The 11,708-nt window shown below is 36.2% G+C and overlaps 1 protein-coding gene across 4 annotated transcripts in view; it reads right to left on the bottom strand.

Moving 5' to 3' along the window:
• The window catches only part of RECQL (RecQ like helicase), a 28,870-nt gene that overhangs the window by 1,573 nt on the left and 15,589 nt on the right, over positions 1-11,708 (bottom strand). For all 4 annotated transcript variants that reach the window (XM_036297211.1, XM_036297212.1, XM_036297214.1 and 1 more), the window contains 9 exons: positions 10,947-11,145; positions 8,037-8,203; positions 7,237-7,318; positions 6,085-6,233; positions 5,878-5,995; positions 4,266-4,404; positions 2,772-2,863; positions 1,188-1,407; positions 126-255 (listed from right to left, as the gene is read on the bottom strand). In XM_036297211.1, the coding sequence (XP_036153104.1) occupies positions 126-255; positions 1,188-1,407; positions 2,772-2,863; positions 4,266-4,404; positions 5,878-5,995; positions 6,085-6,233; positions 7,237-7,318; positions 8,037-8,203; positions 10,947-11,145 (1,296 nt within the window). The remainder of the gene's footprint in view (positions 1-125; positions 256-1,187; positions 1,408-2,771; positions 2,864-4,265; positions 4,405-5,877; positions 5,996-6,084; positions 6,234-7,236; positions 7,319-8,036; positions 8,204-10,946; positions 11,146-11,708) is intronic.

The raw sequence follows: 11,708 nt of genomic DNA, 5'->3' as shown, positions 1-11,708 counted from the left end.
CTTCCATACCCAGATTCTAAGAACACTGACTTACCTCTTATGTTCAATTGGACTTAGGAGAATACTAATTAAAGAAAAGCATCCATAGGCTTGAATGTATTTTTTAAATATTTGAAAATAGTTACCCCGAAATAGGTCTGCATGGACTTCTTTACTTGCATAGTAATAACATGTGCCTCGTTGTTCAGAAGATGAGCTTTAGGTCCCGTTTTCAAATAGGAAATGGTAGCGTAAGCTGTAAAACTGTAGTCTTCTCTGCAGAAGATAAAGACCACCAATCAGAGGGGTTTTGAGGAGTTATAGGAAACAAAAATAACCATAAGTGCAATAATTCTAAGTCATATATTGATAGGAAATAATGAAAAATACATTACAAAAATACAGTTTATCTTTATAGAAAGTATTTTCATTTTGTGCTTTTTTATTGACACTAATCAATTATAGTTGGAGTTTAAGTATATTTTGTATAGTGTTTAACAGTCACATGAAACAACCACAAAACCATTTGTTTTGAGGCATTTATAAAAATGAGAAATAATCATAAAGACACGTTACATTTAGTGGAAGAAAATATTTTCCCAATTTTTTATTCTTGTGATTGAGTAAGTCATCATTCTTATGGTACTGGTTTTAGACATTTTACTATTTCTTCTTAAGTTTAACATATCTCCTATTTATGGCTGTACTGAGATATAGCTAATGCCTATAAAGTGTGTTTCCTTATTTCTAAAATTAAGATAGAATATCTAGTCTCATCTCACCATGTTGCTAAGGTTAAATGAATATATGTAAAAATTATAATATGTAAAGTATTCTGTAATTATTATCATTATTGTTATATATTCCAAATTAGAGTTTTTCTTAAAAGTAATCTTTTTGGAAGAATATATGTTTATTCCATAAATAAAAAAATAAAAGTAGCCCGGCCAGCATGGCTCAGTAGTTGAGCAATAATGACCTATGAACCAGGAAGTTTGGGGGCACATGCCCTGGTTTCAGCCTCAATACCCAGTTGGGGGCATGCGGGAGGCAGCCGATCAATTATTCTGTCTCATCATTCATGTTTCTATCTCTCCCTCTTCCTCTGTGAAATCAATAAAAACATTTTAAAATAAATAAAACCGTGTACTGTTTTAAAAAAAATTATAAAGACAACATGAAAGGACAAGAAGGGGGTTGGTATATACTTAAGATACTGCTGTAGAAGAAAGTGCGCAATAATTTTCTCCAGGTCTTCACGAGGGAGTGTGGGAGGAACAACACCTGCTACTCTCAATTTTGCTGCTCCCCTTCCCATCCAAGAATCGATCAGTTTCAGTGGAGTGAGCTTTTCATTCATTTCCTCTGCCTGCTGCAGGATTTTGATTAGATCTCTGCAGTAGGCTGTTACATTCTTTCTTTCAAATGCTATAATCAAAGAGGCATAGTTACAGACAATTGGGATTTAGAAATTAGGGCAAAGATAGTCTATCCTAAGTGGTTAAACTGGTTTCAAAACAAGTCATCATTGTGAGCCACCCTACACACTGGTTTATTAATATGTTCTGAATTAAAACTAGGCTATCCCCCAAGTCTGGCACTAACCTAAGTTATAAACTCTTTAAAACACTGAGATTTACAGTGATGTAAAGAAACTAACCTAGTATCAGAAGGCCTTTGGGTGTGCTCTGGAACCAAAGAGTATTTGCCAGACATGATGATGCAAATTCTGAGAGGTGTTTATAGGAGAGTCGATCTATTCTGCATATTTACCTGATGTGTGCTCATTAAGCAATTTCCTGAAAACTAGTATGGCTTCACAGCTAGTCTGATACAGAGACAAGAATGTCCTGGACAGATATCCCCAATTATTGGTCTATTTTATATATTAGAGTCTTATTAATTTGGTCAGCAAAACATGCTGTAATAAACAAGTTTCTCTAGGTGTAAACTTAAAATACTGATGACCTTCATCCACCAAGGCATCAGAACTCAGGAACTGGTTAGTCCAGCTCTTCAAGTACAACCCCCAAACACAGAATGAAATAGTTAAAATACTAGTAAAGCCGAAACCGGTTTGGCTCAGTGGATAGAGTATTGGCCTGCGGACTGAAAGGTCCCAGGTTCGATTCCGGGCAAGGGCATGTACCTGGGTTGCGGGCACATCCCCAGTGGGAGATGTGCAGGAGGCAGCTGATCGATGTTGCTCTTTCATCGATGTTTTTGACTATCTCTCTCCCTTCCTCTCTGTAAAAAATCAATAAAATATATTTAAAAAAAAAAAAACATAAAAAAAAAAATACTAGTAAAGTTTTAAAACTTTATTTTCCTAATCAGTTACTATAAAGTATTAGAGATTATCATGAGATTAGCCTTATCTTATATAAATAGCATTTCTATTCAGACTATTTCCTTCATTTCTTAAAATTTCACATGCCTTCAGTAATAGCAACATAAAATATATACACACAATATGGCTTTTCCTTTTATTTGCCTTTGTTTCAAAACCATGTTACTTTTGAATCTGGCAAATTCTATTCACATGTTGTTTAATCTTTTAAATCTATTTTTAAATCAAATAGTGCCCTCATGTAGTCCTACCCATCTATAATAATAAAAGTGTAATATGCTAATTAGAACAGATGACCTTCTGGACAAAGCCAGGGCTATGAGGGCCGAGGCAGCTGCCACGGCTGCGAGGGCCAAGCCCCTTGCACAAATTCCATGCATTGGGCCTCCAGTATGTGTATGTGTGTACTAGCCTATAAAGGTTCAAAAAACAATGAACTCACAAATGTCTTTACAGCAATTATCACACATTTTGTTGCACGCTTCTGAGTTCCATACTTCATCAAAATGTTGAGCTATCAATACACGGCGACATCTGCCAACACATTTAGAGATACAAATTAAGTGATCTAATAATGTTTTAAGAATCCCTATTTCAAAATACAGAATTATATCTTGTATAAGTTTCCTATTGCTGCCATATCATTACCACAAACTCAGTCTTAAAACAACGTATTTATTATGTTACATTTCTATAGGTTAGAAGTTTGACGTGGATCTTTCTGGGTTAAAATCAAGGTGTAAGCAGGGCTGTATTTCTTCTGGAGGCGCTAGAGGACAGAATCTGTTTTTCTGCCTTTTCCAGTTTCTAGAGACTGCCTGCATTCCTTGGCTCATGGCCCCCTTTCCTTCATCTTTAAAGTCAAGCACACTGGGTTGAATCTTCACATCATATCACTCTGACTCCTTCCCCCTCTCTGCCTCCTTCCAAATTTAAGGACCTTTGTGATTATACTGGGCCCACCCAAATAATCCAAGTTAGTCTCCCTATTTTAAGGTCAGCTGATTAGCAACCCTAATTCCATTTGTAACCTTAATTCCCTTTTGCCATTAAGGTAACATACTCACAGGTTGCTGGGATTTGGATGTGGATATCTGTGGGGACTTTGCCCACCACATATTTTTTCCATACGTACTTGATAAACATAGCTTTTAAGACGTTGTCTGAGATTCATTTTGAGATTCAATATTTTACTATTAAAAAAATCTTCCTGATAGCAGTTTCTTGTACTTTATAGTATTCCTTAGAGTCTAAACCCCAAAATATGCTTCATGGGGGTCTACTGGACATCTAAGAAAACTGTTCTTTTTCTCATCTCTTTAGCTAGATTATTGTAGCATCTATAGGAAAGAAATACCATTTTCTGTCACTGTCTGGTTACTGCTTATATAAAAATTATGAGTCATTTTTATGTGATAGGTAATAAGAGTACAAAGATGACTAAGACAGAAAAGCCATCAGGGAGCTATATGGTCTAATTTAATCTACCCTAAATAGATTAAAATTTATTAAGAAGAAACTGGACCCTGCTCTCAATTATTTCATCAATTCATCAGCTGGAAGGATGGTTGGTATGTGTTACTGAGCTCAACTCTCAAAACTCCTCTTATACACCTGTACATAATTATTAAAGCTACACACCAGTACTGGAGGGGAAAAAAAAAAAAAAAGCTTGAACTCACTATCTCTATCAGACTCTTCAGTAAAACAGAGTTTTGGAGAATTATCTCAGAGAGAGAATATCTTTTCTTGGATTAAGGCAGATCTTGCAGGTTCATGTACTTGTTCTTACACTTCATACACTACTTTTACATGTTTGCACTTGATGTTTTACCAACGTATTTACTGACTTTCCTAGTACTCACAGGAACATCATATACTTTCACATTGTGTTTGTCTCTAACTGACAAAAGTTATGAAAAGAGATGTGGCTTACTTGCTTATGTTTTGACAGTATGACACCATCTCATAAAGCTTTTGTTGCCCCACATTCTCCATCACCACCATTGAACTGATTCTGAATATGTCTCCAAAGCCATAATACAAAATACAGTCCGCTTTCGTGTCATCTCTGCCTGTAGTAGGAAAGATCTTGAGATTGCATAATTACTTTAAAAATTCAAAGCAAGCAAAAATAATATATGCATAATCAGCTGGCTATGCTTCATTGTCTAAGTATATCTATAAATTTCAGACAAAAAAGTGAAAGTTAATTTGTAACAACTGCCCTCAAATTTATTTATTATTTATTTTTTTAATATATTTTTATTGATTTCAGAGAGGAAGGGAGAGGGAGAGAGATAGAAACATTGATGAGCGAGAATCATTGATCAGCTGCCTCCCACACACCCCCAACTGGGGACCAAGCCCGCAACCCGGGTATGTGCCCTTGACTGGAATCAAACCTGGGACCCTTCAGTCTGCAGGCCAAATCTCCGTCCACTGAGCCAAACCAGCCAGGGTTCAAATTTTTTATAAATGACTAGAAGACTTACTAACATTCAACTTTATTTTTTTTTAAATATATTTTTTCTGAATTTTTACAGAGCGGAAGGGAGAGGGATAGAGAGTTAGAAACATCGATGAGAAAGAAACATCAATCAGCTGCCTCCTGCACACCCCCTACTGGGGATATGCCAGCAACCAAGGTACATGCCCTTGCCTGGAATCGAACCTGGGACCATTCAGTCCTCAGGCTGATGATCTATACCAGTGGTCGGCAAACTCATTAGTCAACAGAGCCAGAGTACAACGATTGAAATTTCTTTTGAGAGCCAAATTTTTTAAACTTAAACTATATAGGTAGGTACATTGTTATTAACTTAGAGTACTCCTAAACTGGCCTTTGCTAAAAACATCCTCAATCTGAGGGGTTGACCTCAGCGAACGTAACCCCACTTCTTCTAATGCCACTTCAAAATAGACTCACCCAGGCCGAAAACCGACTTCTGCACATGGGCCTCGAAGTTTCAATTGCACTGTACGTGCGCACCCGCACGTGGTAGAGCCACCCTCAAGGGGCCAAAGAGCCGCATGTGGCTCACGAGCTGCAGTTTGCCGACCACTGATTTATACATTGAGCCAAACTGGTCAGGGCTCAGCTTTCGTAATTTAAAAATGTATCCAGCTCTGGCTGGGTGGCTGGAACATCGCCCTGTACACCAAAAGGTTGTGGGTTCAATCCCTGGCCGGGCGCATACAGGAGGCAATCCATCTACGCTTCTCTCTCACATTGATGTATTTCTCCCCCTCAGGTGAGAATTAAAAAATAATGTGTCCATAAATAATCCAGTTAATTAGGTTACAGAGTTGAAACCACTAATTAAAAACTCAGGAGACAAAGATGGATATCAAATTATCTTAGGAAACTGAAGAAATAATTCATAACACTCTAATAGAACATACATAAGATTAAACTGTGAAAAAAACATGTTATTCTAAAAATAGTAGCCAATAAAGATTAAAAATACAGAATTATTAAACATCACTTATACTGTATTTTCTGGAAAAGCTTTTTTTTTAAATGACTGTATTTGAGTTATACATACCTGCACGTCCACTCTCTTGGTAATAATTTTCCATAGATTTACTCATTGAATGATGAATAACAAATCTCACATCTGGTTTATCAATTCCCATACCAAATGCAACCGTTGCCACTACTACCTAAAATGTTTTAACATTTCATGTTAATTAAGTCAAGCGAAAATACTCTTAAAGGTGAGTTATGTTTCTATTGAAGATATATACCTAACCTGAATTTCATTGGCTGACCATCTTCTGTGAACCTTGGTCTTATCTTCTGGTTCCATATTGGCATGGTATGCACCTGCACGAATTCCCAATTTCTGTAAACTACCTGTAACTTGCTCAGAGTCCTTCTGAGAAAAGCAATAAATGATTCCTGTAGTAAAATATGTCCAATTGTTAGATTTATAATCCTGGAAGAGAATTTTTAACACTCAAAATAGTGATTACTGGTAATACAGGGGAAAATAATTTATGAAAAATTTCAAGGCCCCGACACATATTGATTTTTTGGTATAATTCACGATTTGATCACCAGCAGACATGAGCCCTGAGCCACAGGTGTTGGATCTCATTGCCTCTTTCCTCTCTCCAACTTTATTCCCCACTACAGAGTATTTCTCCAACTGATGCCTCACAGCTCCATAAGAGGTTAGCAAGTGTTCTGTGAAAAAGGTTCCAGGTGCAAATGAGTTTGGGGAGCAATGCATTAAACTAAGTTAAGTTTCTCTCTTTGTTTGTAGGGCTGGTCAAAACAGATACACCCTGTGACTCTCAGGAGAGATAAATAGCTAGTTGCAGCCTTTTTCAAACTTATTTGACCCTGGAACTCACTTTACCTGGAATACCCATTCATATCTCCTGAAAATCTATAGAACAGTTTTGAAATGCCGCTTTTATACAAACTCTTTCCTTCAGTAATACTTGCCTGTTCATTAATCCTGAAACACAGTTATACATGCTCTGAACTCCATCTATACTTAACTCATTCAATATGTTCTATTTATTTCTTTAACATGTCCTTTACTATAAGGGACTACATTTTACATCCCTTTTAGATCATCAGTGGTTACTTCTATCTTATACACAGTGTATACTTACTAAATATGTGCTACTGAAAATTAACATTATGAAATTAGGTCCATTCCTTAAAACAATTAAGTGTAAATAAGCAAAAATAAATCAGAAAGTTAGCAAATGCCACATACAGTTTCTAAGATGGCCAAGCAAATTAATTTTACCATAACATGTTCAAGTATCCTCTGCCATGCATTACCTTAATATTTTTTGGTGCTAATCATTTATCAGTATATCAGTATAATATTAATTACTTTTTGAAAGTTCTCTCTGTCTAAAAAGTTGGTTTGTTATTTTATTACCTGATTGCCCTTTGTATCTCCCATTAATGACCTTTACAATATCCTCAATAAAATCTTCAGTGTTTGAAGGCTTTTGACGAACCTAAAAAAAGCTAACTTATTAAAAAGTAACTTAATGAGTACCAAGTAGTCACTTACTTACATCTTTCAAGGTGTGATTCTTTCATGAACACTGTGTTTTTTCCTATTATTCCTTCACTCACCCCATCTGCCTCACCCCACCACCTCCTAACTTCTTCTTCATCATTATTTTTTATTTTACCAGAGATGAGGAGGCACAGAAGCAGTGAATAACTTGTAAAGATGGAGACTTTATTTTCTAGTGCTACTTTTATAAAAACATAAACCATGTAATAACTATTCAATGAAAACCCAAAAATATTGTCTATTCTTAAAAGAACTAAAAAAGAAAAAAAACCTGTTAGGTTATTTAACTTTCAAAGTTATATATCAAATATAATCTAAATAGGAGGATTAGAAAATCTTTAATGGAATACTAATTTTGTATTATTTCATAATTAATTTTAATAGGATGTCATTAGGATCCTTGGTGTCCATCTATGCTCTTTTTCCACCCTTGCACAAGAAAAAATATAAATTTAACAAGGCAACATCTACTTAAACTAACAAAGAATATGCAGCACAAGAGATATCAGAAGAAGGCATTAATTAATGAATCTTATAATTACCTCCTGATTTTAAAAGCTTTTTAAATATAGTTCACTGTTACTCATGTAAATACTGGTAAGCACAATGAAAAGGTAACCTCTCTGCTACAACCCTTCACAGAAGTTACATACCTCATAATAAAGATTTGGCCTATTAAAAGAAGCTGTAAAAGTAAAACACTTCTCAACACACAGTATTTTTTGAGCATCCTTCAAAACATGACTGGTTGCGGTCGCAGTCAGCCCAATCAGTGCTGTGTTCGGGAACTGGCGCTTTAAGATACCAAGTGCCTTGTAATCTGGAAAAAAGAAAATACAAAGTGGCCCTCTTTCTGTCCTTTAAGGAACAGAGTAAATCACGCCTTTTAGCATGATGGAGATAACCAAGGACTGCTGCACTCTGACTGCCATAGCGAGCAATCTCAGTACCTCTGCAGGTGCAGCCTAGGCTTTTTGAATAGGCGGGCTTTCTTATACTTTTAGTTGATTCTTTGAAAACACTGTTCTTGGCCACAGATGGACTCCCTGTTGAAGAGAGGAAATACCTAACATTTCTAGTAAGCTATGCACTGGTCTACACCTGGTGAACAGGGGATTTAAGAGGCAGTGGGAGTAGCCATAGTATTTGAGACTATTGCAACTGACAAGAGATAAAAGAGGCCATCAGCCTAAACCCGTGGTCAGCAAACTGCGGCTGCGAGCCACATGCGGCTCTTTGGCCCCTTGAGTGTAGCTCTTCCTAAGCCTTAAGAGTACCCTAATTAAGTTAATAACAATGTACCTATCTATATAGTTTAAGTTTAAAAATTTGGCTCTCAAGAGAAATTTCAATCGTTGTACTGTTGATATTTGGCTCTGTTGACTAATGAGTTTGCCGACCACTGGCCTAAACCCTTCTATCACCAGAAGCATCCAAGAGTGGCAAGTTCAGACCAGAAAAAGCGTGGTGAGGGCACTGCTTTTTATATAACCTCTTTCAGGGGAACCATTCTGGGCTCAAACTTGTCACACACATCTACATCACTAGATAAGTTGCCCTTAAATACATAAATTATTTGGAAAAAAGTGAAAAATTGCTAAATGCTAAGGACTATGAAACTACAGAGAGAAAGTAACCATTTGAGAAGTTGTGAAGGCTTCCAGGAGCTAACATTTGAATTGGGTCTTGAAGAATAAGCAGAGTTCCTAGGAAGGGAGGAGGAAAAGATCAGGCAGAGGAAACAGCACACACACTGGCGTGAAATTACTCGAGAATTTGAGATAACAGCAAGCAGTTCGGTGAGGCTAAATCACAGGGTGATGCGATGCTTGGATCTATTGTCAAGGCCAGTAAGTAGGGAACTATATTCCTCTATGGTTGCAAGTTAGAACTAAAAAGTTTTCCCTCTAAAACCATGAACAAGGTAAGGATGCCCACTTCTCCACTTTTATTCAACACTAGAAACCCAATGCACAAAATTCGTGCAAGAGTAGGCCTTCCTTCCCCCCACCGCTGCTGGCACCGGCTTCCCTCTGGCACCCGGAACCTGGGTTTCCCTCCGGCTGCCAGCAGGCACCCGGACCCAGGCTTGCCTTGCAGCCCCGACTTCATCCAGAAGGTCGTCCGGGAGGACGTATAGAAGGATTCCAGTCTAATTAGCATATTACACTTTTATTATTATATAGTATTGGAAGTCCTAGCCAGAGCAATTAGGCAAGAAAAAGAAATAAAAGGCATCCAAATTAGAACACAAATAGAAATATATACTATACTCATGGATCGGATAATTAATACTGTCAAAATGAAAATACTACTCTAAGAGATCTACAAAGTCAATGCAATCCTTTATCAAAATACCAAGGGCATTTTTTCACAAAACTTAGAACAAATAATCCTAAAATCTATTTGGAACAACAAAAGACCCTTAGTAGCCAAAGCAATCTTGAGAAAGAACAAAATTGGAAGTATCACACTTCTGAATTTCAAACTTCACTACCAAGCTATAATAAAACAGTATTTTGCAATTTACTCTGTGGAGTAGTCTGGTTAAGATAGCAGGGCTCTTAGTAGAAAGCACAGTATATATACTGCCTGAAGCATTTAAATCAAATTAAAAAAAAATACCTGTGCTTCCAATATTTCTGAAGGTAGAAAATGATCTTCAGGCTATGAGTCTACTATCCTTGGGGAAGTATAAGAAAAGGTGAAAAGAGATCAGAACTAAAGGAAACACTAATATCGAAGGAGGTGGCAAAGGAAGAAGAATGAAGGAGGTAAGAATGGAAAAGAACAAAATAAAAAAAGTTACATATTAACCAAAAGAAAAGAAAGTGGCAAGGTGAGAGGTGAACAGTATAAAATGCTATTGAAGTTAAATGGGAAGAGGAATAAAGATGAGACCACTGGATTTAGCCAGTGGGAAATAGGGTCACTGGTGACCTCTGAGTAGGGTGGAGAAGGAGGAAGTGTGATCCAATAAACTCAGGAACCCAGGGGTCCATATGAGTGTGAAAGTAGGTTCAGACGGAAAAGAGGTTGAAATCATAAAGCAAGATTTTTTAATTTAAGATTTTTTTACATAGAACAGTTCTGAATAATCTGCTTCAGGCTATGACTGTAGGATTAAGTTGCAGGAGTAAAAAAAAAGGGTTATTAAGATATCCCATGGAACTTTACCTGAGGAGTTAGTTGAATATAGGTCCTAAAGTGGATGCTAACGACACTCAGAATGACAACTAAAGACAACTTTGAAGCAGATGCAAATTCCTCAATAGATGTGAAGAAGAACCTAGAGGTCAGTAAATCTTTATGGCTTAAAGGTAGAACAGTATTTTTGCTAACAGACATATGTTTTAAAGGACAAAGATAATTAAACTAAATACTACCTTAGAGGGAGTAAAGAGAAAGATTTTGCCTCTTGACTCTCCTTATATTAAGGCAAAAGAAAAGGAGTAATAACTACCCAAGAGGATCATTTTAATGGAAGCAGGAATTTTCCATCATGTAAAGCTGAGTAAGAAAATAGTCCCCAGTATCAAGTTTTCCAGCTACCACATACATACCAGGTCTGAAATCATGACCCCAGTGACTACAGCAGTGAACTTCATCCACAGCTATTCGGGTAAATCTCCTTGCTTCATAGGCTTTCTCTAGTCTTGACATAAACATTTTGCTTTTTGCAATTTTCTCTGGAGTCACATAAATTAGCTTTAGCTTGGAATTTTTATTTACCATTTCAGCATGAACCCATTTCACATGCTCCTATTGAAAGGAAAAATAGACACGATAGTAGAACTAAGCTAACAGACTGCAATACTAAATGGTAAAAGATGTTCATTACTCAAAAGCAATAGCCTGGGGCTGTTCAACAGCAGATATTTAGTTCATTAAAATGGAAACCAAGTCCCAGTACTTGGCAGTTGTGTAAATAGAATTTTAGCTATTTACTTACACCCAAACTGTTAATAAAGCATAATCTCATTTGACAAAAAAAGAATAAGAAATGAATGTCAAGATACTCAAATAAGCATTTATTCTATGACGGCGTAATTCTAAATTGTTTGTAATAACTATGACTACAAAGGTGTGTTTTTTATTAATCTTAACATTACATTTGCAACACTGCCTATCTCTGTGAGCATAATTTATTCTTAATTACCTGCTTTAATGATGCTGTCATATCTACTCTTAATCTTTTCTTTAGGTTTTATAAACTATCTTATTCATTGAATTAAAATTTTATAATGTGAAATACATATTTATATGTTATATATAACAATAATAAATCTTAAGAGATAAGTTACTATTTTATATAATATTTGTTA

Source organism: Myotis myotis, unplaced genomic scaffold, assembly GCF_014108235.1.
Source record: "Myotis myotis isolate mMyoMyo1 unplaced genomic scaffold, mMyoMyo1.p scaffold_m19_p_3, whole genome shotgun sequence".
Lineage (NCBI taxonomy): Eukaryota > Metazoa > Chordata > Mammalia > Chiroptera > Vespertilionidae > Myotis > Myotis myotis.
The sequence above is the reverse complement of the archived record's forward strand: the minus strand, read 5'-3'. Positions and strand labels throughout refer to the sequence as shown.